Genomic DNA, 27,596 nt, shown 5'->3' with positions numbered 1-27,596 from the left:
GGTTCGCACTGCGGCGCCCCCTGGCGGAGCTCAGCGGCACCACTGGAGCCGGGGCGGGCCCCGCCATGGCCGCCGAGTGGCTGCGGCGGCTGCGGCGGGGCGGCCCCGCGGAGCAGGCCGGAGGGACACAGGGCACTGGCCCTGGCCCTCCGCCCGCTGCCCTCCGCTACCGCCGGCCCAAGTTCCTGCGTGGTGGCACCGAGGAGAGCCCGCGGGACAGGCGGGTCGTGCGGGGCACCGGGCCCGAGCGGCCCCTGCCCTGGCGGACGGGCTACGCCGAGTGAGTGCGGGCCGGCAGCGAGGCCGCCCCGGGAAGGGGGCTCCTGGAGATCCCCGGGGTGGGGGGCGAGGGGTTAGAGGGCTTCTCAGAGTCCTTATAGAGTTTCGGGAGGACGCCCGAGGTCTGCGTGGGGTGAGAGGGCCCTTGCGGGGTGTACGGATGAGTGGGGTTTCGGGGAGGCCTGGGAGGTGCCATGGGAGGTGGTCGCACCCCACATCTGCTCCACGGCGCGCCCCTCGCTGCAGTCCCAGCCCGAGCACGGGGATTTGGCCTTCCCCTGCCGGCAGGAGTGGGGCAGCTTCCTCCTCCGGGCACAGCAGCGGTGCGGGTGTGATGCTCTGCGGGTTTTCCCCTGCCCTTCTTCCTTCCGTGCCGGTGGCTGGTAGCAGCTGGGGCAGACCTGCCCACACCCTGCCTGGGGGGAGCTGCCTGCACCCTGCCCGCCGCAGACCGGTCACCACCGCCGTTGACGGGCGGCGGGGGCAGCCCCGAGAGCAGAAGCAGCTCAGTTCAAGTATCTCACCCCCTAATGCAATGGTGTTTACACCATAACTTTAACGCGGGGCTGTCACCCGTCCCCCTGCCCTGCCTGGCTGCAGGGAGCTGGCTCTTCCATGAGGCTGCTGTATTGGGCAGGCAGGCAGGAAGCTCTCCCTTGCATGAGGGATGTTTGGGGCAGAGGGTAGTTTTTTGAGGTTAGCAGTACCAGGTGTCTATCCCCTTGCTCCTCGCAAAGTGCCTTTAAAACAAAGGAATGGGGAGGATCAAATTTTAGGGGATGGATCAGACAGAAATCCATTCAGGAGCTGTCCACGTAATCCTGGCCAGACCACGTAACTATGGGATGGCTTAGCTTGGAGAGAGGAGCTGTGCAAGAACAGCAAAGTCCCAACCAGGGACAAATATTAATAAGGCTGGAAGAAAAAACAGTGGTGATGGTTTTGCAATTCACTGTGTCATCAAGGAAATAGCACAGCGTGGGTTGCTGGCAAGGGCTTCCTGAGGCCAGGGTGCTCCATAACCACTCACTTGTCCCTGTGTCTGTGGCCAAGCCTTTCCCCCACATAAAGGACTTTTTATATAGGTCCTCAGCAAAGAGATCCTTGAGTTTGAAACAGGAGCATGGGGCTGGGAGGGGCAAGGTGCAGTTGTTTGCTGTGGCTGCAGAGCTCCTGGCACTGTGGCTAGGAGCAGGTGAGGTGCAGTGTGTCCTCACACCTTACCTGGAGCGCTTGCACCCCCAGGGTTATCAATGCCGAGAAGTCAGAGTTCAATGAGGACCAGGCAGCCTGCTGCCAGATCACCATCCGGAGGAGAGAGCCAGGCCTGGAGGAGGACGAGGAATGGCTGATCCTGTGCTCCACACAGGTATAGTCCTCAGGCAGGCTGTGCTTACTCTGCTGCCAGCCCTGTTCTGCTCCCAAGGGCTGAGCTACCGGAAACACAGGGTTGCCCCATCAGTTCTACATGTTCACATGCTGAAGCCCTTCTTTGGACACATTTAGGGGACAGATGTACCCAATGTCTGGCCAGCAAACACCCAGGTCTGCCCATACATGCCATTTCTACTTGCATGGCCCATGACTTGAAGCATTTGAGGTTGTCCAAGCCCTTTACTTGGTACCCTCATCTTTTCTGTAGTCATCACTCTGCTTTCAAGGGCCAGTGTGCATTGTCATCACTCAGGGACAGTAGCATGAGCCAGCCACAGGATGCACTTACCTAGGACTGACTCCGCTTTGCCTCTTGTAGCATCCCCCTACATCACAGAGGAATAGAGCACGAGGGTGGGTGGCTGTGAAGCCAGCCACTATAGCTCAGATGATGAGCCTAGCAGAGCAGCACATGGCATCACATGAGTTTGAGCTGTGCAGGAGATAACTGTTGGCAGGGAAGGGTAGCTGGGGTGGGAAAGCTGGGCAAAACATGTGCAGTGATTTCCTGGCTGCGAGCCTGCCAGCTGTACCATCTCCAGCCCCTGTCTTCCCCCTGTTTACTGTCTTGTCCCTCTTCCTCACTGCAGTTTCTGACTGGTTACTACTGGGCACTGTTTGATGGCCACGGTGGCCCAGAAGCTGCCATCATCGCCTCCAACTATTTGCACTACTGCATCAAACAGAAGCTAGAGGAAGTTGTGGGAGGCATCACAGAGGCCCAACCCCCCATGCATCTCAGTGGGCGCTGTGTTTGTGACAGTGACCCCCAGTTTGTGGAGGAGAAGCACATTCACGCACAAGAGCTGGTGGTGGGAGCCCTGGAGAACGCCTTCCAGGAGTGCGTGAGTACCCTGGTCCTGCTGCCCCAGGCAGTCTGTCCCTCCCCACTGCCTGAGGTGGGTAAGGTCTGCAGTTCCGCAGCTCATGGAGCAGGCAGGAACATTGAGCTAGATCTTTCAGCATCTTGAGATCACACCGGGTCAGCTGCGCAAGGTCTGCCTCACATCTATTGCACATCAGCAATACTGACCCATCTATCTGCTAACTCAAAGCTACAGCATCTCTGCTAATCTGCACCATGGAGATACATTTCTTTAGGGCTAGACCATGGCTAATGTCACACTGGTACAGCACATACAAGTGTGAGATTTCCTCATCATGCTCCTAAAGTGGTCCGTAGTCCAGTAGTAAGAGCTTTGTTAGCTGTACCAAAGCAACATTGTCCCTCATCTTGCTTGTGTGGTTTCCCATGGCCCATCTGCGGTCAGTTTTCCTTCTGGATTTCTGCTGGGAGGCATAAGGCAGCTGCAGAATCAGCAGCTCCACTGATTCACTTTCCAAACTTGTTTAAACCAACAGGATGAAGTCATAGGCCAGGAGATGGAAGCTACGAACCAGACTGGAGGCTGCACCGCTCTGGCTGCCCTTTATTTCCAAGGAAAGCTGTATGTGGCCAATGCTGGGGACAGCAGGTGAGCCATAATAAAAGAGGGAAGTTGCTGGGGGATGAGAAATGGGAGATAAGCAGAGTTTCCAGCATCTTGTTCTGGTTTCAGCTGAGATAGAGTTAATTTGCTTCCTAGTAGCTGGCACAATGCTGTGTTTTGGATTTAGCTTGAGAGTAATGTTGATAACACACATGTTTTAGTTGTTGCTGAGCTGTGCTTACACTAAGTCAAGGACTTCCCAGTTTCTCACCCCACCAGTGAGCAGGCTGAGGGGGACACACGGGCAGAACAGCTGACCCAGAGTGTCAGAGTGAGCAGCAGTGTGGTGTGTACCTACCAACTGCGTTAAACCATGACGCTTATTTAATCTAGGGAAGGTAAATGTGCAGCCCAGCCATTCCCTCCTGCCTGCCACAGGACCTGTTGGAAGGATGGGTGCTCTTCATGCCTCCTGGAAGGGTTTTCAGATTCAGGGGACTAATGCTGCCCGTTAACCATGGGGCAGTGGGGTGTGGTGCAGCAGTAAGCTCAGCTTACTTAAGGGATCCTCAAGAGCTCCCTCACTGGGCCATAGCCCACCATTCTTCTAGCAGTGAGCTCTGTTATTGTCAAACCAGGCAAGCTCAGGTCTCTGCTGCAGCAGTGCAATTGCAAGGAATTAAAATACACCAACATCTATGAACTTTTCTGTGTGCAGAGTTATTCTCCGGCATTGCTCTGCTGCTTGGTTACCCTCAGCCCTGCCATCTGGCTAACACTAGGGTTAGCCACAGTAAAAGGAAGGCTGCAAGGACAGACACAGTTCAGCTCTTTGCCTCTTCCCTCTCGTAGGGCGGTTCTTGTTCTGAAGGACAATGTTGTGCCCATGAGCTGCGAGTTCACACCTGAGACAGAGAGGCAACGAATCCAGCACTTGGTGAGTGACTCCTTCCACACATGAGAGAGTCCAGCTGTGAGCTTCCCACTGGGGGCTTGTAGCAAGGAGGACCACCAGCTTTCCTCAAAGGACAGTGTGTGGCCAGAATGTCATCTGTCACTGGGGACGAGATTCAACCAATAGCCTTCAGGATGGGAGATGCTCATGTCCTCTTTGGAATGTGCTTTCCCAATTCTCCATTCTGCTGCTGGGAGTGCCAGTCCCAAAGCACTGCTATGCTGAAGCAGAACCTGTTCATCCTCAATCTTCTTTCCCTCCTCCAGGCTTTTCTTTTCCCCAAGCTTCTGGGTGGTGAGTTCACGCGCTTTGAGTTTCCACGGAGGTTGAAGGGAGACGATGTGGGGCAGAAAGTCTTGTACCGGGATTACTTCATGGAGGGCTGGTGAGTCCTTTCTGCCTGAGGCTGCAGCACAGAGCAGCTTCACCTGCTCATAGTGATGGGGAGGTGAAGGAAAAAGGGCCATGCCCCACTGGTGAGAGCAGTGGCCTTGATAGTGTGAAGTGGTGCCAGATGAAGCAAAGGATGCTGTGAGCAGCCTCCCCCATGACTGAAGGGCTGAGGCCCTGGCAGAGCAGTTAGGGAATAGCCAAGATGATCCTTCTGGGATCACACAAGGTGGGGCAAGTGCATGGAGTCCTAACCTGGTGCAGGTACTAGCTGGGGAGAAAGGGGAGAGGGAAAAACAGCTGGGTATTCAGCAAAGGGTCATCTTTACTTAACCTGCTTCAGCAAGTCACCTTAACCCTTTTCCTCAGTCAGCTGCCTGTGCATGGGGCAGCACAAGGGGTGAATCACAGCTCCAGCTGGGTTGTACCATCAAGTCAGAGAAATCCCAAATGAATAGTGACTTCTCTGTTCTAGGGGATACAAGACAGTGGAGAAAGCTGACCTCAAGTATCCTCTTGTCCATGGTCATGGGAAACAGGTAGCTTAATGCTTTATATACTGGGAAGGCAGAGGCAAGTCTGCTGGGGGTCCTCAGTGTCCCTGTCACTCACTGTCACACTCTGGGGCTCTCCAGCATGGTGCACTCCCACAGCCCCAATACAGCAGCTCTCTGCTAGAACCATGCTGCCTGTAAGTGTAAACCAGAGCCCCCTAACAGCAGAGGCGTTGCACACTCCTCCAGAGTACTTGCTAGCAGAGCAGACAGCCTTGAGCTAGGCTGCCCTTTCCTCATCTCCCCTTGCACACAAGAACTCATTTCAGATGAGAACTTATTTCAGCATACGCACTTTGGACTGTCTCCTCCAGCTCTAACTAGCACCTTTCCCACAAACCCTTTTCCTCGAGGAGACGCTGAGAAAAGGAGCCTGTAGAGGGAAGGAGAAGACAGGGAGAAGCAACGACTGCACACATACAGTGTCTGGGGTAGAGCAGAAAGCCCTGTCACCTACTCCAGCACTACAATCTGCATGCTACCTTTGCAAGGAGAAAAGGACCCCCCTCAGTTTTCTTCCTCACCACCCCAAATCAAGAGCAGATGCCACCATAAGCTTCCTGAGGTCTGTAGCATTACTCAGAGTACATGTAATTCCAGAGCACACCACGGGCCATCAGGAGCCACCCACATGCAGGCTGTCTCCACACTCACACTGTGATGGTCATCGCTTCTCATCACTCCTCCATCTCTGATGTCTCATGGGGCTGTTCTGGGTGATGCTTGGAGAAGGGTCCTAAAGGCAACACATAGATCAGTCAGGACCAGCCACATGTCAGCCTTTAAAGGTGCCATGTTCTTATGTTTCAATACTGTTTTGCTCTGTTTGGGGCCAGGCTCGCTTGCTGGGGACTCTGGCTGTCTCTCGAGGTCTGGGGGATCACCAGCTCAAAGTCATCGACACCAACATTGAAGTCAAACCTTTCCTCTCCTGCATCCCAAAGGTCAGTCACAGGAGATGGGAACTGCAGCATGGAATTAAACATGTTGCTCATCCTCTGTAGCACCCACTTTTTACAGACCTGGCAGGTTTTAGCCATGTCCTTTTTCCATACCCCACCCATCTCTCAGAGTGCCACACTGCCAGAGAATCCTTCAGACAGAAGAATCTAGAAGCATAGCAGCACGGGGATATAAAAGATTCAAAACACCCTGTTCCCACTTTGTCATCTCTGGGAAAAGTCATCTCCTACCACTCTGGTACATTGCAGGACCTGTCACTTATGTACTCCTGTGCTTTCCAGGTGAAAGTATTTGACTTTGCTCTGCATGACATTAAGGAAGATGATGTCCTCATCATGGCAACTGATGGTCTTTGGGACGTTCTGTGCAACAAAGAGGTAGCCCATATGGTCAGGAGCTTCCTTGAAGAAAACAGGACAGATCCTCATAGGTAATGGCAGCTTTGCCATTGTTTTCCCTTCCAAAGACCCTGGTCAGACCAAAACCATGCTGAGATCACTCTGGTTCTAGGTCAGCTACAGCACCACCAAGCAGTCTTTTCTGTGACTCTGGAAACTGCATCCTAGTCTTTTCCCATCCTAAAGAAACAAATAAAGCAGGTGTCTTAAAACAACCCTTCTATTTTGACAACAAAGCCACATCTCAATGATGTTCTGAAGGGAACAGTGATGTGTTAACCAAAACGTTGCATTTTTTCCACCTACAGATTTTCAAAACTGGCCAAGTGTTTGGTATGCAGAGCAAGGGGAAAGAAGAGAGGCCACCAGTGGATGCTGGATGACAACCATGAGGCATCCTATGATGACATCTCTGTGTTTGTCATCCCACTGCACAACCAAGATGAGAACTGACTGTTTGCATGAGGCACAGGTTCTCTGTGTCCCCTGCTGTGGTGCTGTTCAGCATCAGCCAGGACTGAAGGACTTCTGCTGTGCATGTACACTCTCTTCCAGTAAAACCATCTTTAGTGGAACCTGAAAATGCACAGCCAGAGCTTAGCAGAAGATCAACAAGAACATTAGCTCCTTATGAACGTTTAAGAGAGGAACATTCTGCAACAAAGCATTCCCCTTACTCCTTTCTCATTGTTAGGCCAAGGAGAAATTGCAAGGGGGGCCACACAAGCTGAATGGGTACTACTTCCACAATCTTTGCAGTACAGTGAGACTCAAATCTCTGGTGACTCTTCTCCCTTTTTAATACTGAAGAATGAAGATCATTTGAGATCCAGTCTCCAGAGCTGCCTTTTAATCAGACTTGAACTACAGTGTGTAAAACTGGATGCACCAGCATTGCTGTAACTCAAGATGTACTGAAAACCCAGGAGCTGCTATGCAATGCCAATGCTGAGGCAGAACCCAGACCTCTTGGGAAACCTGGCATCTGTAGGCAGCACCACCTCAAAACACAGGATGTTAGCAGATGAAGCCAGACATTGGCATACAGGAGCCTCCTGTGTAAAGATATGTGCCTTACTGTTATTTAAGAGCAGTTAAGTATAGTGGTACATAATGCAATGTACAGATTTCTAGCAACTCTTAGTCCACAACACTTGCTTTCACTTTCTCTGTTTGTTCAGGTCATTTCTGACAGCAAAGCTGGTTTTGTAGCAGTAGCTCCAATGAGAACCAAAGTGTTCTAAGTTCATCAGCTGATGTAGTAGAAGAGTTCGGAGTAAAATAAAACCGGTTTGTTTAAATTTGTTTGCAGTGCTGCATCTTGCACTCATTACAGCAGGAACAGCAGAGCAGGACACATGCCAGACTTGTGCCTTGAACTCCAAGGATCTCCTTCTCAACCCATTCATTAGCCAGGCAAATTCAGGTCTGGACAAGCTTACCATCTCCCCGAGCCCTCACTTTAGGTTTCATTATTCATTACACAAGTTGCAAGATTCCCTGGTGAAGCAGACAAACCCCAGTGCATGCTTCAGTTGCACAAGGATGAAAAGTCCAAATAAAAATACTTCCCTCCAACCCCCCCCCATGAATCTGATACGAGTAAAACCTATCAGAGGTTTTACACATTCCTGAGAGGGAGAAAAACAGCCTCAGAAAATTGCAGGGAGTTTCTGCTTTTTCTGGATTTGTCTTTGCCAAAACCCAGTTGGTCACTAGAAGTGTTCCTCAGCAGGACTACCCCAAGGACTAGGTGTCAATAGATGATTTCCTGCAGTGGGAAGCCTGGACCCAGGAATGAAGAGGCCTTTCAGCTGCCTGCTTGTGGTTCAAGTAAGGGATAGAACAAAGAACATTTCTCTCCAGTTTTGCTTTTCCCCCTGGAAGTTTAACCTGGAAACAATGCACAGGGTTTTACCCATGTTATCTTGGTGCTGGCTGCCAATCCCCTTAACAGCTGCTGTAATTATACACACACACACACACACATTGACTTTAGTGATCCAAGTCTCCTGTTATTCCAAAACAAGCAGCTATTTCCCCACCTTCCTGCTGAGAAAGGGCTCTGCTCTTCCCTCCATACCACAGGCTTCTGTGAACACCCCTCTACCTAGGGGTACTCAGCAAGTAGCTGTGTTCCCTATCCTGATGCATTCCTAGGCAACATAAACCTCTTTAAGTGGACAATTTATGTTGGAATAGCGCACAAGTTCCACTACAGAATTTCAGACATTCCAAAATGAAGGAGCCTTTAAAACACAAATGTGATTTTCCCATTCCCCCTCTAAGAAACCAGCAAGTTGCATCACACAGAACAAATGCAGAATTTACAGCACTTGAGGGGTATCTCTACAAAATATTTATTAACAGCCACAACACTGAATTCTCCACATATGTAGTATTTTGTGACAAAGCAGAATTTGACTTTATGTATTTACACCCATCTGGCAGATACCACCCAGGAGTCAAACTCCCCATAACCAGCTCATGACCAAAGAGACCAATTTCCAAAAGGCTCACCAGTATCCTCACCCCTGACCCAAAACCAAGGTGAAGTATCTTAAAGTGCAAAGGTAGTCAAGAGGCATTGGAAAAGATACACTGCTGCTTCCAAATTTGTTCACTCAGTTGTTGCTGTGTCCCCCCAGAGCAGGGGCTGGGACATGAACTCAGGACATGGGAGCCTCAATTAAAGAGAAATCTCTTAAAGATTAACTTTTGAGAAGATAATTACAGCCAAGATCTCCTGCAGCGCATGCAGATGCAGCTCAGCCACCACCCCTACTTATTTAGAGGTGGTCTCTTCAGTCACAATTCCACCTTGTTCTGAAGAAAGGTCTTTAGAGAAGCACATGGAAGCTAAAAGCTTTATTTGCCTTTCCCACCTAATCTTCTAGCAACACGTGATACTCCAGTTCCCTGACAATATCTGGCACGTGTAAAGGCAGGTGGAAAACACTCAGGTGGCTACATCAACCAAGCAAGATGCCTCTGTGGCCAGCAATCAGCCCTGGGAAGGCTTTAATTTTGAACTAGGCATTAGTGCCATGTTGTACACAAACCTATACATTTATCTTCACTCCCAAAAGCACTGATGTTCTTAATGTACGTGTCCTCCTAGATCAGTCCTTTGTTCCTCCTCTTCTGTAAGATTTCACGCTGCAACACACAATGTTTTACACCATGGCAAGTGGAAGAGAGCTGAAGCACAGTCTTTAGACAAGTGCTCAAACCACATCAGCAAAGAGCATTTTTAGAATAAGACTTCAAATGGTTCCCTGTCTGCTCACTTCCTCAAGCAACAGACTTGGTAAAAACCTGAAAGATGATTTGCTACTGAAAGTTTAACTCTTAAAATGCAATACAAACCCCAAACACCTGTAATGATACAAACCACTGCAAAATACGGCTGCTTACAGAAACACCAACAAAGGTAAAATAGCACCAAGCAGCCTGAAATGCAACAATACTGAGTTGAAGAGGCAGCTGCAGAAAGCAGTCAACTGGAAGACAGAGATAACCATCTCCCTTCCTTCTGGGCATTTATAGGTGACAGTGGGACAGCATGAATCTCATCTGCATCTCCAACAGCAGGCCTATTTGGCACTGATGGAAAACATCAGTCCACTGTTCCCTTTCCTCCGTCAGTCTGGAGGACAGCAAACTCACACAGCAGAACTGTGCCATCAGGAATGGCTCTCTTGTGGCAGCATCAGCAGAGGCAAGCCACAGAGCCTATGGAGGAGCTTCAATCACAGGAGTGATTCAAACATGGGAGTGCCCAGTGCCAGCCCTCCTGCCCACTGCCACAGGTGAACGCTGGCGCTCAGCACCTGCTGCTGCTTTAAAAGGAGCCAGCAGTGGAGAAATGCTCACTCCCCATCCCCAGCTCTTAGCACAGCACATTCCCACTGACAAGGACTGTGGAGAAAAAGTAAAACAGAAGCAGCTCCTCCTCCTGATTGACTTTTCCAGGGAGACATGCTCCAATTATATACAGGGCCCCTCAGCTGAGATGAACTTTGCTGCAATAGGAAACATCCAGATAACTGACCCAAGGTAAAATGCTTGAGGGTGGCTCTCCTGTATGGACTGGCACTTGACAGCAGGGAGAACACGCCCATTCCTGTGCCTGTCACCTTACCAGCACATTACATTTAGGAACATGGAAAGCACGCATGACTGGGTGAGGGAAAGAATCGACTCTCCAAGCTGTGGCACAGCACATAAACCCAAGTCTGTTTGGAAAGGCAAGAACAATGAATATCACATTTATGCTGAGCCTGTCCCAGCCTGCTGACAGATGCATTTATCACTGCAGCACTGCAGGAAAAAGAAACTGGAACCAGGTATGAAGACCAGCTTGCCAACCTTTCCATGCCACTCGCACACAAGCCCCTCTGGAGCAGGGGAGCACATCTCTTCCAGCTCCTTACAGGGGTATTCCTCGGAGCACGGCTGCAGCAGAGCAGAGTCAGTACAGTTACACGTGAAATTTGTAAAACTCAATTCTGCCAAGGAAGCATTGCTCTGTCAGAGCTATCACCCAAAACCTGCAGGACCTGTAACAAAATGCATGAACTCACCGTATGTCAGTTTTATAAACAGGATGCAGGTCTATGCCAGGTGTGGGAAAAATTTAATGGGGCTTATTTACAAACCAGAAGGGGAAAACTGCACTGGTGGAGGTCAACAGCCTGGGCACCCCACAATACTGGCACACATCATTTTCTTTAGTATCTAAAAGTAAAAAAATATGGCCCATTCCCACTGCCCTGCCCTCCCCTCCCCCCCCCACGTATTTACAAATAAGATCAGGCAAGATGATACATAAGGAAGATGCACAAGCAGTCTGTGCTTTCAGTCTCGGTTTGGTTTCTCCACCTTCCTGCTGACAGACTCCTTTATTGCTTGGGATACCAGCCGGACCTCATCAGTACTGTCTGTGCCCTCCGGGATGCTGGCACAGCAAACAGCAAGGAGGCTTTGGCAAGCTCTGGCAGTGGACAAAACCTGTATGGTTTGTTGCACACTAAATGACCAAATGAAAGGATGACAGGTTGTATCATGTATATTTACAGTCACCCGCTCTTCTGGTGCATGTTCCACTGCAAGAGAATCCAGTATCTGCTGTGTAAGTTGAAAACTGTCAGTGTTCACATTTGGCACAGAAGTGACTTCCCATCTGTGGACTGCAGCAAAACCAGAGATCCCAGATGTTAAAAACTTGCACTTACAGGAAGGAATTGCAAGTTCCACCTTTGAACATCAACAGCCTTGTGCACTTACAGAAGGAAAACACACAATTACAGCTTAAAAAAATGCCACAAACATTTTGTAAATAAAACAGACTTAACTGCTCTTAGAAATAATACTGTGTCAGTTCCAACTTCAGCTGAAGCCTGCTGGGAACAGACTGGAAGGTAAGGTTGTGTAGCATGCTGCTTTTGAACATGCTAGGAGGCTGACTGGAGGAGTCCTTGCAAAGGAATGCAGCAAATAAAGGTAAGACATATGGAAACATACTCAGGAACAGGAATGCAGTCTAGGAGACTCAGGCAATTCCAATACTATGCTTGCAATAATGTGCTGCTGTTAGCAGTATGGGAGTCATCTGCCAGCAGCTTCAGTGTAGGAATTAGTCGTCGATAGTTGGCAACCAGAAGGCCTAGAGAAAAGGGAAGAGAGAACATCTTACAGAAAACAAATCTTTCCTACAACACACTGCAGGAGCTGATCTCTGCTACCTTCTGTAAGCATACAAGGAGAGACTACCAAAGAGGCAGCACTATTCTCCCAGCAGCTGAAGGGTACAATCCTTGCTTAGGTTTGCTCTGCATGCTCTCCAGAGCAAGCCAGTATTACATAAACTGAAAACACCAGCCATATGTAGTAACCTAAAGAACTCATACTTTTGCATGTGCATTCATTTGCTGTTCTGCTTTCATGTGTATGTTCAAACACTGGCTTGCCAGGTCTGCTGCCCCATGTATCTACTTGCCAGGTGAGGTGCAATCAAGGCAGGGAACAGGGGCCTGGCTCTCACCGAAGCCCAAGGAAAGCCACATCAGTGGCACTGGGACTTACCAGATCCATTTCTAAAAATGGTTGGCACCTCACTGAGTTAGAAGGAACTTAAAACACTTTCCTTACCATATTGGAACATGCACTAGCAAAAGTCATGAATTTTGGATTGAACTGCAGACAGGTTATAGGGCCTGTGTGTTTCCCATCCAGCACAGCCACCTTCATTCCACTTTCCCCATTCCAAACATGAATCTTCCCATCCTCTGAACCTGCAGGCAGGAGTGGAAAATAAGATATTGAAGACACATGGGAAAAGCCAGCAGTGAAACTGAAGAACATTATGTTCTTTTCTGTCAGAGAACTGCAGCAACAAGCATGCTCATCTTCATAGCTTAAGCTTAAAAATTATCACTAGGGCATTTAAAAAAATCACTTGAGTTTACACACCTTTATCCAAATGGCAGTTTATGTATTTGCACTGCAGACACTCAGCTACACATCCCAGTGCAATGCTTTTCTGGTGAAGGGGTTTACAGCTACAGTCACCCAGAGGACAAGGAGAGCTGACAGCATCCAGCTGAGGAGGAAAGACCCTTGCCAGCATGCATCAGTGTGCAAGAGGCCAAAAGCTGGTGTGAGAGTCACAGTTCCCACAACTTCCCAGTTCAGACAGAAGGAGATAATATTGCACTTGGTAGGCACAAAATCAGATCAAAGGCTTTACTGTTGAGGGTAACCACATTGCAATGCATTAGACCAAATACCAGAAGCTTCAGTGGAGATGTCAACTCTCCACATTGCTACAACAGGACAGTTTTTTTTCCTTTAAAATGGCATTTTGCAAACTTTGAGGCTGGGCACTTACCATTTTTATAACTCAATTCTGCTCTAGCCTCGTTTTAAATAAGATTCCTAATAAAAAAAGGCAAGGAATTTTCTTCTGCTTCTGTAGTTACAGCCCTCCAGGGAGGAAAAATTAAAAAACACAAGTTATAACTTAACCACATGTAAAAACTGAACATAAATAAGTGTTCTGGAACTTCTTCCACTATAGTTTTCATTTGGAAGGGCACAACAGGAAGGTAAATATGTGCAATAAAGTGCTCTCCAGAGACAGACCCAACAAAGAACCCCACCCTTCTCTGGAATCAGGAAGTTCTCAGCTAGAACAAGAAAAAGCAGCTTTGCCAAGATCATCACTCATCCAGGAAAAATGAGGATCCAGATATCAATTACCACAGTTACACATATTTGATGTACCAGCCATATAAATAAGAACAAAAAAGAAGTGCTAGGAGAGGGCAGCACTACACAGATGCATCTGACTTGTGTTCACAGGTCCTGCTGGGCAGCAGAGTGCCTGAAGTGCTTACCCTGGGGGGACCAACCTGCAGCATCAGGCTTTACAGCAGTGGCAACTGCTTCTTCCCCACTCACTTCACTCAAGGGTCCCTCTCCCTGCAGCGGTGGGGAAGGGGCCTGGGCCAGAGGAATCATACAGTCAGAGCCACCAGCCTGATGCCTACTGCTTCTATCAAGGGTTAAGCAGAGCTAGTTCCACAGACATGAAGAAAACACAGCTGCCCCACATGTCACTGGGGCAGGACTACTCCCGAGGGCTGTACAAACACATCAGGCTACGAGACCCATCACCCAAGCACTGCTCATCAGGCAGTGGAGGACAGACCACAACAGACAGCCCTGAAATGCTTTGAGGCAGCCCATGAGTGCACCCTAGCCATAGAATGAGGATCACTGGCAAAATTTATATGACAGGTCTCCACACATTACAACAGTTTGTTGGTTTCTTATCTTTTTTGGAATAGTATTCCTACATAAAGGAAAAACTAAAAAGTATTTTTGCAGGCCCATCTACATTCAGCCTAGAAAATGCTGAGTGAACTAACAAAACAAAACTGCCAATGCAAGGAAAGTTGACAGCTGCATTGTATTATTTAAATACATTCTGCTTCCCACATACAACTTAAGTCCTATGTAATACACCTAATTTCAGAGCACTGAAATTCTTTCCAAGAGGAATTATCTTACCTATCATGATGAACTGAGAGTCTGGGGTGAAAGATGCCTCCAGTGTGACAGCCTTACTATTGTTATAACCCTGTGGCACAAAACAGGAGAATATGTAGTAGAGAGTGTGTCCACAGCCATCCCACAACCAAAGGGCACCTGCTCCCAAAGCTGAAAACCAAGTTTCAAGCAGGTAGCCCAGGCAGCATGCTCACCCCAAATGTATGCAGGACAGCTCCTTTAAAGGCATCAATCAGCCGAATGAACCCTCCATTAGTTGATATGAGGATGAGTTTGCCGTCGTTACTGAACTTCAGGCCTGTCCACTCACATGTTCGATCATACTGCATCTTAAACGTAGCAAATGGCCCCTTCAAAGGAAAAATGGGAAATATGATGTAGACTCTGTACGCGTTGCTGTTAAGAGGCTGATTTTAGCCTTCAGCTGAGGAAACAGTTGGATTTTTCAAAAGAAAGTATTTAGTTCTAAGATACCAAAGGAAAGTCTCATGGCAAAAATATGTCACTGCATGTGTAATATTCAAAGTATGAATCCACAGTTTCCATAGCAAAAAAGAGCCACAGTGGGGCACTTCAACACCCAACAATCCCATACTCTACCACATTCAACAGCAGGAATTAATTTAAAGTAGGATGTTTTCTCACGAGGGTGCTAAGTGAGGTTAGAGAAAGAGTTTGTACCAGTGTTATTGTCATCTGACTTTTTGAAACCCATGGAACTAACTAAGCTTAGTGCTCAGCCAATTCAGCTGCCACCCAGTTACAGCCTCCTTTGAAATTTCCATTCTGACAATTCTCCCTCCATCTTTGCTCGTGTTTTTCCAGAAAAAGCAACAAGGAAAACAAAACAAACTCCACATCACAACAACAACAAGCCTAAACAGGAGTCTGGAAGAGGCTGAAGAGTTACCAGAAGTAAACTTTAACACTGGCTCAAGAATGGGTTTCAGGATTTGGTGGCAGCATGCACCCTTTTCTGTCCGAGACATGTACTGTCAAGCAGGCACCCCAGAGAGTAAGCTGAAGTAAAGAAATCCAGCCTCTCTCTGCACACAGAGTTGACTACTTCTTAGAGGCTAAAAAGCATAAGAAGTGAAGTTAATGTAGCTCACCTTGTCAAAAGAACGGAGGTCATAAAGCTTCACCATTTCAGAATTGACTCCAGCAGCAAAAATCAACCCTTCTGGGTCAAAAGAACACACAGGCTTCCCTTGGAGATGCATTAAACCCTAGAAACCAGAAGCAGTCCAAATTATTTTGTGAAACTGATACATTTCTATCATCACCCTTCGAGCCCACTGCGAGCAGGACAGCACTCTGTGTGTTGAACAACTTGATTTCAATTGTAAATGTTGAGGTTTTACTAAGGTTCAGAATTCAGCTTCTTTAAAGCAAGTCCGTCTACTTCAGGTCACCATATGGAGCTTCCAATTTGCTGCAATGATGAAGTTTACATTAGACCAAATCAAGACCTCATTTGAGCTCACATCCACTCAAAAAGTTCCCAGAGAAGGGAGGATGATGTGGCTATATCAATAACCACACCAGACAGCATCACAAAACACTGCTGCTGGGACTGACAGCAATGCTCTACCAATCATGGTTATGAAGGAGGGGAAAAAAGGGTAATTTGAAAGCAAGTACAAACAACTCCAGAGAGCACCACTGCTTAACTGTCCCTGCCTGCTTAATGAAAACTCAAACCTGCTGGAAGCCAACACACTTTACATATCAAAATTGACAGATTACTATCAGTGCTTATTTTTAATGTCAATTTTTCCAGAACTCACATAGTAGAAAAGACTTGACAAAAATCTGGTGAAGGCAACAAGATATGTGATTTTTGTATCCTGACTGGCAGGTTTGTGTGTATTGGCCAAATGTCTTTATGTAACTGTATGCACATAACCGTATTGTCAATTTAAAGAAAGATCTGATCTTATTTAAGAAGTCTCTGCATTTCTGAAATATCATTCTTCTCTAGAGACATTACTACTACTATCTTCCCAATTGAAGCCACTTTTCCCTGTGATGTCTGAGGGCTGAGCTATAAGCTAGCCTTCCAAGTGGCACCTCTCTGGATTGCCGATGACATTTCCAGGCAGAACGGCTGCCACCTCATGGGCAAACTGAAAATTACAAGTGATACTTCCTAAACCGGTGTCCCAAACTTTGTAGGACGCAGCTTCCAGTCACAAGTCCTAGTTTTATCACTCTTACAGCTACAGGCTACAGAACTGCTAACTGAATTTACCACCCTGTCTCACCTGTCGCAACTCTGAGACTGAGGCTCATCCCAAGGGAAACTTACACACTGGCATTAAAAGCATAAGTCCCAGAGAAAGGCAAAATTAACATTTCTTGTCAGAAAGACCTTGGTGTGGTTTTAAAACAGTTAAAACTATTTTGTAAGAAATATAACTTTTTCTTCATGTTGCATTTACAGTTACATCACCTGGAATAAGTAAACAGTCTTCTTTCATGCGCAAAATGGTCCTAGTGAGACAGGAAAATGAGAGCACAATGCTACATAGAACCATAGAATAGTTAGGGTTGGCAAGGACCTTAAGATCATATAGTTCCAACCCCCTGCCAGGGTCAGAGACACCACACACTAGACTATGTCACCCAAGGCTGTGTCTAACCTGGCTTTCAGCACTGCCAGGGATGGAGCATTTATCACTTCTTTGGGCAATCTGTTCCAGTGCTTCACCACCCTCACAGTAAAGAACTTCTTCCTTGTATCTAACTTGAATTCCCCTGTTTAAGTTTGAACCCATTACCTCTTGAACCTATTACCTATAGTCCCCCCTCCAGCACCCTTGTAGCCCCCTTCAGATACTGGAAGGCTGCTATGTGGTCTCAAAGCAGCCTTCTCTTCTCCAGGCTGAACAGCCCCAACTTTCTCAGCCTCTTTACACACGAGGTGCTCCAGCTTCCTTATCATCCTCATGGCACTCCTCTGGACTTGCTCCAACAGCTCCATGCCCTTCTTATGTTGAGGACACCAGAACTGTACACAATACACCAAGTGGGGTCTCACAAGAGCAGAGCAGAGGGGCAGGATCACTTCCTTCGACCTGCTGGTCACTCTTCTTTCAATGCAGCCCAGTATAGGGTTAGCTTTCTGGGCTGTGAGTGCACACATCATCAATAAAAGGCAGATTCTAATCCTAGTCTTTCATTCCCGCCCTTGCAGCTAGCTCTGGTACTTCTCTCAGCTCACACAAGCCTGCTTCCACTTAACAATGTAAAATACTCCAGCAAAAAAGGAAATAAACCCAAAAGTTTTGCCTTGCTAGAAAGTTCAATCTGCTCACAAACAGGTCTGATGAAAAACAAAGGTGATGTAAGGAGGGGTAGACCATGTGGCTGCTGTGTTACCTTAGGTCATCAGTTTGTTCACATTTCATTGCATCAAGCCTTCAATTTTAAACACACACTATAACACTCAGGTAAGATGCATTCCTAACCCAGGAGAGATTCTGGCAAAGAGAGGACATTCTGCATGGGGTAGCAGCCTGACAACACCCAGCTCTCCTCTTGTTTCATCAGCTGTGGGTGTTATTTGTTGCTCTTCCCAGCACCTCTTAAGCAGAGCCATAGGTGAAAAGGAGTGGTGTTACACAATGCAACCGCAGATTTCTGATCCAGGCTCCCACAGCATTCCAGAAAGGTGTCAACACTAAACCAGCAGCAGACATTCCTGGCAGTTTTTCTGTTTTATAATTAGCACACGTCCATTTTTCAACCTTTAACTGAAAATGCAACATCCTACGTACATGAATTTGATATCCTACCTGGCAATTTGGAGAGCGGAGATCCCAAAGTCGAATAGTTTTATCAAGGGATCCAGAAATAAAAGTGTCATCCACTGGAGACATTGAAAGAGCAACAACTCTGCAACACAGAAGACCACATGCATTAGACACACAAAAGAAGTAAACAGAACAACACCTACACAACAGCTGTGTACAAGCTTGTAATTGCCATGAACAAAAAGCAAAAACTGGAGTGAACTAACTGTAACATCACTCAAGCTCATTACAATTACTATTTCAACTTCTCCTGCACTGCCTCCAAGCCACATCTTACCTTTTTGTATGCCCCGGGAAATAGCGAATGTATTTGTTGTCATGCAGGGAAAGATATCGGATTGTATCTGAAACCAGAAACAAACCAAAAGCTTCATTACACCACAAATCCAACATTAACTCAAAGTGGTTACACAGTAAACTTGCTTCCCACACAGTAATCTTGCCACAGGGAGTAAGTCTGGTCATTTGATTTCAAGTCAAGCTTTCAAACAGAATCGAGCTAGAAACAGACATAAAACAACTTGTTTTTCAATGCAGAAATGGAAATCAGGCACCAGAAAAAGATTCTTCCCACAGCCTGAAGTTGTATTACATCTTAATGGTAAACTGTCAGATGATTAATGCAAGTTAATTTCAAAGTTGCTAAAGTTTAAGTACCAGGACATTTTATTCCATCATTCTCACAAAACTGGGAGTATCAAATTATGAAGTTGATACTATCACCATTTTTTTTTTTGCATACAGCATGAATCTTGCTGTCTTATCTATGTACATATCCAGCAAAGAAGTCTCCCAACTAAACAGTAAGCACTGGTAATGTGTGAATGTGCATTTAGGCGAAGAAAAAAAAAACCTGAACTTCAAAGCCAGGTCAAGACTGACAACCAACAGCTTCACACAGTCTTGGCACCTAGAGCAGCTAAGCTTTAAGAGGAGGACAAAGGAATAATCTAAAGCTTAGTCCACTTAAAGCAGTCCTAAAAACAAACTGAGTAAATCAGAGCAGCACCACATTTCTCAAGGGATAATTTTATTGAGTACAGATGAACATACCAAGAGTAGCCCACAATTTTAGAAGATGCTGTTGAGACCTTCATCCAAGATTAAAAGAAAGGAAACAATTATTAAAGCACAGAAGCCACTTTTTAATCTTTATGTGCAGATGCCTCTGAGTGATGAAACATGAAGAGCACAGCTTAAACCTCAAAGCAGCACCAGCAAAATCCCATCTCACACCAGCTGGAGGACACTGGTTTAAACAGTTGCTGGATGGAAGAGATTTGCATTTTGTACCTGCACTACACATTGACTCCATACTGCTGGAACAAGCCCTGCTGAGGCTCCACAGATAAACTCAGGGAAAAGGACATTTTTACTTTTTACTTGAAAGAACAAGAACCAAGAGGATGCAAGATGGTCACTCTCATACTCATACAGGCTACTGTGTTCAGAAGTTTTTGAAAGGCTCATTCAGCATATTTAGTTTCTGTGAAAGAAAGATCAAGTTGTTTTTTGGTTGTTTTTTTTTTTTGCCTGAGGTTTCACATGAAGCTGACAGCACAGTTCTAGACCACCCTCCTGTACCTGACAAGAAAACTAAAGGTGATTGATCAAACTGGAAAAACATGCTGGTGACACACCATTCTGAAAGGCTCTAAGTGACCTGAGGTGACTGTCCAAACCACAAACCCTCAAGACAGCATCATATCTCATCACAGCCAGACCCAACATACTTCAAGCCTTAAAACATATCTCTAGTTCTTCCTTCAAGAACCGTCATTACCTGGAGTATCCATGCAGAACTTCGTCTTCCTTGCTAAAGAGGAAGCACTGGGGAACTGTGATCCTTTGTCAGCCTGTTTGTTGGCAGTGCTCTGTCCCAGGCAAGGCAGTGGCCTGTACAGTTATCTCCTGTACCGGGTGGTATCATAGACCCTCAAACTGTACAAACTACTACCTCAGCCTGGAATCAGGCAAGAGGAACAGGGTTCAAAGATCTTGAGGAAATCTTCAGAAGTAAAACTCCAACACATAAAATGCCTGCAGCAAGCACCAGCACTCCTGTAACATGCTCCTGGGTTAATTTTCCCTCCTGATAACTCTGTAACATGTTGAATACAATGCATCTTGCCCAAGACTGCATGCATTAGGGACCACAGAGTATGTGGACCTCTACAGAACACACTGCTGGTTTTATTAGGCTTATGGTTTATAACAGTAACAAATACTTTCACATTCTATCTTTTTCTTCTCATCAAGTATTTATCATAACGCAACTCTGCAGAATGAAGTCTCTTACGTTTTAGTTCCTGAAAGGCTTACCAGTGCTTATAAACAAAAATTAAGAACTCAAAATCGCATTAAAAATGCTTCATCAAATGGTTGTTATTTAATTGCAAATTAGAGCCAAGTCAGAAATGTAGCATAAAAGTAATGATTTAATAAAAAAGATAGTAAGTAGGCTATGAAACAGACTAAAAAGGCAAGTGTCTCCTATCACACTTTTAATCCTTTCACACCATAAAATCCAATTCCATTGGAAACTCTCTTGCTCTTCTAGTTTCAGGCCCAGCTTGTTCTAGCTTCACCTGACTTCCCAACTCAACTTCCATGTGCTCTAAACTCATATTTCTTTAACTTCCTCAAGTAACCTAGCACACATCACAAGGCACCAGTATCTCCACTGTCAATATCCATCTCTGCAAAGGAAAAACCAAAACCAAACCACTACTACAGAAATGATTGAGAGCTGACAAATAGTGTCAAAACCCATTTGTAAAGTGCTGTGCTAAGAGATCTGTTCACTGGAAAACTCTCAGAGACTGATTACAACAAACAAAACTTAGAATTTGAAATGAATGCTAGCTATTTCCAACCTTAGGAAGAATTAATGTAGCTATCATTGTGAACTGTGCCAGTTCTTAAATTTGTATTTTCAACAGAAATAGGCTAATAGAGAGCCTGTCACAAGCTCTACAAGCTCTTAAATGTCACTGATTTACCGAGTGTGGCTACCAGAGACACTGACTGGGTAGAAATAGCATGAAAATAGGTGTTCTGTCTATTACATGCAAAAAACAGATTAGTAGAAGCAAAGGCAATCTCAGAAAAGCTCTGTGACCTCCTTCCTCCAGGTTTGGTGGTGATCTGCTGAGTTATCTGAACTTCATGCCCTCCCTTCCTCTGCAGTTGACTTGTGTGTGCACCAGAGTGACAGTGTGTAGCCCACCTTCTTCCATATGGCTCTTTTGCCTCATTTCACATGTAAGAAAGTAAGGCTGATGGCACTGGTATCAAACAGCAAAGTGAACAACAGAATATCACACTAATAATGTTTAATCCCTTAGTTATTGCAGGAATGAACAAAACTCACATCAGCATGCCCAAGGGAATATCACAGAGCTGTGCATTACAGTTGAACATTAATTCCTCTGTTTCTGACAGCGCATTTATCACTAATAAGTTGTCATATTTTTTTTCCCCAGCTTTTTAGAGCTACTTATCCAGGCATGTAGTTTTAAGCAAAAGGAGATTAAAAAGTCTCAACTCCAGTGGATCACTTACCATCTATTTTGTTGGAGCTGTACACAACAGTGTTGGCAGCATGTGTGTACCTGATGAGGTCCACTCCATATTTCTTACTGTACAATGTTCTCTTTGGTCTGTCAGAAGGAAGCAGAAATAATTGTACTCACTGCAATAAAAAGCTCAAACTCACCACATTAACAAGGCCTGCTTTTACTGAGCTATTACAAGACTGTTTCAAGTAGTCAGATGTTTTTATGCAAAGAAAGAAAAGCTTTTGTATCTGATTCTCAAACAAGCACCTTGGTGCTTTCTCTAAGACTATCCCTAGGCCTGAGGTTTCCTCTAACACCTGCAAAATGCACTTCTGTGCCTCCTCCAAAAATTCTTTTTCCCATGATGTCTACTGTAAAAAGATTACAAGGAGGAAGCATGTCAGGCAGCATTGCCTCATCATTCCCTTGCCCACCCAAATCTCTCATTTATCTGCTACTTATTTTAGATGTGAATAATTTGTCTTTTTGTTCTGTGTTACTTCAAACCCTAGAACAGCAGGTCTCATTCAGACTAGGGCTTCTCAGTATTAACACAAACACATACATATACACCAGTAGTCAATAAAAGCAACGGTAACACAGGGACTCTCAGACTGCTGGAGAATTATACTCATATCCAACCTTAATTGAAGCATGAAACTGATAAATAACATTTTGCAACAGCATTAAAGACATTCTAGTGAGAGTGAAGGCAACATAGGGCTGGATTTTGCAGGTCTGGTAAGCAGGTACTAGAAATGTAAACTGCAAATAAACTTAGAGGCAGCTGGTTAATAAGAATATCTTGCAGCAGTGCCTGTTTAAGCACTGTGAAGTCTCTACCAGCCTCCTTCCCCTTTCTTCTTAACTGAGGTAAGCAGAGAGGTTCCAAAGCTGGGCAATGAACCAAGAGGGGTACTGATCAACACCAGAAAACATACAACCTCTTCCTGGAGTTATTTTTAATCCAGAAATTCGTAACTCTGGTTATTACACCAGCCCACAGAATATTTTACCAACACAAACCAAAGACAACTGCATCGGAATGGAAATAAACAGCAGGAGCGGTTTAAACCAACACTGCTGCCAAGAGAAAAGTTTCAGACTACACCCTCAGACAAGGTATTTCTAAAATGCTCAACTCTCTCTTGTTTTCATTAGCCTCAAACTGACACACCCAAATAAGAGCATGAGTTGGAGACTTCTCAGATCAGAACAGAAAAACGCATTCATTCGTAAAGATTAATTCTCAACCAGCAGAAGCCACAGTGCTTTGACTTCAAACAAACTTGCTGGGGACAAGCTTCCATTACCTGAAAGCCAACACAGCACATGTAACAAAACCCCATACACCAGCTGTACCACTCAGACCAAATCTCAATAGGTCTTTCCCCATTTAAGTAGATTCTTAAATCAATTTTGAGATGCAAACATGCTACAAACTGAAAGCAACACATCAAATGTAAGTGTAGACACTAAAGTTCTGTAACATTATGCCTGACACAATTCCCAGTGCTGCTTTCTGTAGTTACCTCAACTATGCTGTTGATCAAATTGCAGAAAAAAACTCAAACAACTAAAAAACCCACCAACCTCAAAACATACCAAGACTCTCATGTCTAGTCTGGCTCTTCTTTATCTAAGAGAATTTAGAGCGGAGAAGCTCAGAAAATAAAGACTGACCGATGGACAAAAGCACACTTACAAAAAAGAAGGAAAGAAAGAACTTCCGTGTTTTAAGAAAGGTGAAGTTTTCATGTAAGCTGATACAAGCAGAAGCATGTTACTTCACACACAACTGACTGCCTGTTCCCAATCCACTTCTTAAACATGCAATTGACTGCCTGTTCCAAATCCATTACTTAAATACACAAACAAGAAAACCAAGCTTCACGTATTTTTAAGCAAATTGCAAAACGCAACTCCAAGTTTAAGGTTAATGTAGTCAGCACACCTGAAGCCAAACAATATTGCCAAAAAGTACTTCCTAAGATCACAGACAGAAATGCTATGCAGACAAAACAAAACACAGGAGAGGTTTGTAATATTATCAGTGCCTTGGTTTGAATCACTACTACTGCAGGGAAAAACCCATCATCCAAAACCAGGCTCACTGGGATGTCTAGTAAACACCACAGCTTGGTAGGAGTCCAGATTCACCACCTCTTTATTTGTATAATATACTAAATATAAATATATATATAGATAGATAATATACTAAACCACAAGCTAAGCCTTTGCCAGTCCACCATTATAACATTCCAGAGTGGGAAATTTGCAGCAAGGAGCCTCCTGCCCCTAGACTCAAGGACTGCTGTACATCCCAGCACACAACTTCATTCTAAAAAGCTTTCAGAGTTCATTCCTGAGCACAACAGTCCCAGGTAAGCCTCTTCATTACACTTTACTTCTGTAGTAGGCTGGCTCTAGTCAGTGAAGCAGAACAGGTTAAAAATAATAACAATTTAGTTGTTTACACATTTTGAACTAGACATGCAATCTCAGGTACAAAATTACAGTATGCTCATGAAGAAGCAGGACTATTTTTTCAAGCTTGTTGCCTAAACTCAGAATATCATGATAAGGGAATCTGTGTTTCAAGATTATCTTGTACTGTCAGCCCGTGGCTATGCATCACTGTTTAAACTGTTCTGACACTTCCAGAAACTGAAGTTCATCGCGATGGGGCTTGGCCACGCTGGTAATGACTGTTGTACCTGTATGGCTCGTTTTGGTACAGCAAAGCAAAGCAAGCAAGTGAGGGTGCACCTAAAGCACAACCAAACAGTTGCATTTTAATTATACCCACAGAGCTGCTCATTAACAGGAAAACAAACAAACCAAGGAAATTTTGCCACTTTCACATGGGGAAGTGTCAACATTCAGGACATTTGATGAAGCAAGGCATCTTCTACTGAGACCCAGCAAGCAGGATATTTCCTCCTGGCCATTATATTCATTAGCAAATTGCATATTGCAAGTGAGTTTCAGATCCTGGAAATGGTGATTTAAGAAAAAAAACCAGCACCCCACAACCATAAACTATAGGCCTGGAACTGCCCAATCCCACCATATTACAAAGCTCATTCTCATATTTGATTGTCTCTAGATGAATCTCCAGTGACAACACACAGCTAAAACTTTCCAGGTGAGTGAAAAAGCAGGTCCTCTAAAAATTACAGCTACACTTTTAAGTCAATTGACAGTACGTGAGAAACTTTCAAATTAATTTTATAACCACTAGAGAAATGCCTCTTGCAGCAGGGGTTACCTTGATGAAACTACTCTTGTTGCCCTGTAGCACTGCAGCATCAACCATCGATCTTCTGCATTTAACTTAATTAAAGCAAACCCTCTGCCTGCAAAGCATACAGCAGGTCTAGACAGAGATAGGGATGAAAGCACCAAATGCCTCTCAACCCATCAAACTGTTCTTTGAGAGTTTGAAAGGGGAAAAGCAATCAATACCATCTGCATTAACATCACTCAGCCCTTCTACTATCATATATTATTAGGATCTAGAATACAATCCATTGCAGACACCGTATGTATAAAGTTACCTGGTCTTACATAAAGAAAAACTGAATCATTTCAAATGAGTTTACTCTATCAGATGGGGAAGACAAACAACTTTAATGTGTAAAGCAAGCAAGCTAAATAGAAGTGCAAAATAAGTGGTCTACAAAATTAGGAGAGCATGCAGGATGCAATCTTTCAAACACAGCAAGCATGATGTCTCAGCCTGCTTGAAAAAGCAGAAGGGTTAAGAATACCTGGTTTACTAAAAAATATAGTGACACTGACACATTTACCACCTGGCACTCCCAACCCATTTCTTTTTCATTCCTGCACTACCCTATCCACTTTATTCTCTCTCCTGCAATCCACATGCTTGGTTTTCTTTCACTTTCTGTATGTATGTGACCTAATCTTAAAAAAACACAAAACAAAACCCTCAGAATTACATCTCTTGACCAAGCAGCACAAGAAGATTAAAACTTAAAAGAATTTAAAGCAGCCAAATGCATACCTGTACCAACTGAGAAAGATTTTAATAGAATAATGACATCATTTGGCTCAGTTTGTTCCAACTCTCATAGAATACAAATGCCTCTTACATACTTTCCAAGACATCAACTGGAAGTGTTACTGGTGGCCTTATTTGCATGTTTTTCTCCTCTGAGCAAGAGCACCATACCTCAAGTGCTGTGCAAGTTTCTGGGGGCTTATCTGCAGAACAGGATGAACATCTTGTGATCAATGAAAGAAGAAAGATAAACTGGACAACTCTGTTCAGTGAGAAACACACATACCTTAATTCATTGCCCTCAAGTAAGCGAAACCAATATACACCTTGGTGGGTTAAATATAAGTTAACACAACCTTTGAAGACACATGCAAATCACACAGGTATTTTAGCTGTGCTTTACGGAGAAAAGCACAAAGGACCACCTTTATCTGCAACATTCCCAGACACCACTTAACAACTAAGTTTGAAGTAAAACACCATCGAGTTTTTCAAAGTTACACTAAACACACACCACACCACCTTCACCTTTTGGCTTAAAGCATTTATCCAAGAAGTTACAGCCTAATTAGGTTGTTTAAAAAGGCACATCTGTAGACTGCTCAGAGCAACTGCTTCAATTTTAATTAGTGAGGCTTCAGCCCAGAGAAGCCGGGATGTCAGTTTGACTACCTCTAACCTCCCCAAAGCCCGGAAACGTGACCAGACTCAGCCCCTTCAGCTAAACCACTATTCGGTTCTCATGGCAGTGAACTCTTGGGAAATTACCATCGCCGGCTCCAGCCACACGGCTGGATCCAGCCTACCAGAGATAACAGGCACAGAAACCCGCACCGCAGACAAAACCATGCTGCTCTCATCCTTGCATCCCAATTTAACTGCTTATACTCTCCCCTCCGGCCCCGCCGCGTCAGACGTCGCTGCAGTTCCACTTTGAAACCTGCACTAAAAATCAACAGAAGAAAAGCTGCAACTCGCACCGTTCACCGTACCGCTTACGGGCCGAGTGTGCCGCACCGGTGGGGAGCCAGGCACAGCTTCTCCCCTAACGCCGCAATGGGCACAACCGATCGCAACCGGCGCCCCTCACTGCCCCGCCCCAGGAGCTCCCCCAGGCACCCCTTCCGCGGCGGCGGAGTGAGCCAGGCCGGGACCCCGCGACTCACTTGCCCTCCTGGCAGTCGTAGAGAACGATGGAGTCGTCGTCGCTGCTAGAGATGACGGTCTCGCCGTTGGGGCTGAAGTCGAAGCAGTTGATCTTATCCGAGTTCTCGCGGAACACCTTGGCCACACGGAAGCTCCGCAGCACGTTGTCCGTCAGCTTCATCCCGCCGCCGGGCCGGGCCGCGCCGAGGGCGGCGGCGCTGAGGAGGAGCCGGGCGGGGCTCCTAGTGACGGCGGCAGCTGCGGGAGCGGGCGGGCAGGGCCTCGCGGGGCGGCGGGGATCAGGCAGGAGGCAGCAGAATGGGGCAGCGGGCGATCGGCGGGGCCGGGCGGCACCCTCCGGCTAAGCTTGGCCCACTCAGGCCGCAGAGACACGGCTGCTCCTCATTGTGTCCGCCATCTTGCTGCTCGGGGAACGGCAACGAGCGGCGCGCTGGGCACCATGGGAAGGAGGGGGGAGCGGGCGGCTCGCACTGCCTGCTGGGATAGGGGAGCAGGCAGCGGTCCGGGTGGCCCGTGGTCGGCCGCCATGTTGAGTGTGGCGGGCA

The 27,596-nt window shown here is 46.0% G+C and overlaps 2 protein-coding genes across 7 annotated transcripts; one reads left to right on the top strand and one right to left on the bottom strand.

Annotated features, from left to right (window-relative positions):
- Positions 1–65: 65 nt before the first annotated feature.
- Positions 66–6,989, top strand: PPM1M (protein phosphatase, Mg2+/Mn2+ dependent 1M; the record flags this gene model as incomplete). 3 transcript variants are annotated; one of them, XM_080625258.1, is made up of 10 exons in its annotated part: positions 66–280; positions 1,525–1,648; positions 2,304–2,558; positions 3,076–3,188; positions 3,996–4,080; positions 4,365–4,483; positions 4,964–5,027; positions 5,879–5,986; positions 6,287–6,435; positions 6,712–6,989. In XM_080625258.1, 10 exons carry the CDS (start codon positions 66–68, stop codon positions 6,854–6,856), a joined length of 1,377 nt encoding a protein of 458 aa, XP_080481384.1. In that variant the 3' UTR covers positions 6,857–6,989. The 3 variants fall into 3 exon arrangements, with proteins under 3 accessions (XP_080481384.1, XP_080481385.1, XP_080481386.1); XM_080625259.1 differs by lacking the exon at positions 5,879–5,986; XM_080625260.1 differs by lacking the exons at positions 4,964–5,027; positions 6,287–6,435; positions 6,712–6,989 and having other exon boundaries at positions 5,879–6,271.
- On the bottom strand, positions 5,034–27,461 carry WDR82 (WD repeat domain 82). 4 transcript variants are annotated; one of them, XR_013957617.1, is made up of 10 exons: positions 27,051–27,461; positions 21,862–21,959; positions 18,575–18,641; positions 18,280–18,379; positions 15,592–15,708; positions 14,674–14,829; positions 14,480–14,549; positions 12,557–12,699; positions 11,930–12,071; positions 5,034–5,778 (listed from the first exon to the last, which is right to left on the bottom strand). XR_013957617.1 is itself a non-coding variant. In XM_080625267.1 (9 exons), the coding sequence occupies exons 1-9, from the start codon at positions 27,209–27,211 to the stop codon at positions 12,042–12,044; spliced, it is 942 nt and encodes a 313-aa protein (XP_080481393.1). In that variant the 5' UTR covers positions 27,212–27,461; the 3' UTR covers positions 8,740–12,041. The 4 variants fall into 4 exon arrangements, 2 of the variants coding, with proteins under 2 accessions (XP_080481393.1, XP_080481392.1); XR_013957618.1 differs by lacking the exon at positions 5,034–5,778 and adding an exon at positions 8,740–10,965; XM_080625267.1 differs by lacking the exon at positions 5,034–5,778 and having other exon boundaries at positions 8,740–12,071.
- Positions 27,462–27,596: the final 135 nt, after the last annotated feature.

Source organism: Psittacula echo (assembly GCF_963264785.1).
Source record: "Psittacula echo genome assembly, chromosome: 9".
Taxonomy (NCBI): domain Eukaryota; kingdom Metazoa; phylum Chordata; class Aves; order Psittaciformes; family Psittacidae; genus Psittacula; species Psittacula echo.
The sequence above is the reverse complement of the archived record's forward strand: the minus strand, read 5'-3'. Positions and strand labels throughout refer to the sequence as shown.

Coding starts and splice junctions, on each gene's coding strand:
- WDR82 (XM_080625266.1), bottom strand. CDS start 27,211: ATGAAGCTGACGGACAACGTGCTGCGGAGCTTCCGTGTGGCCAAGGTG. Junction 18,642..21,861: donor CAGCTCCAACAAAATAGATG/GTAAGTGATCCA, acceptor TTCTGGTTTCAG/ATACAATCCGATATCTTTCC. Junction 10,966..12,556: donor CTAGTGCATGTTCCAATATG/GTAAGGAAAGTG, acceptor ATTTTGTTACAG/GTCCTGCAGGTTTTGGGTGA.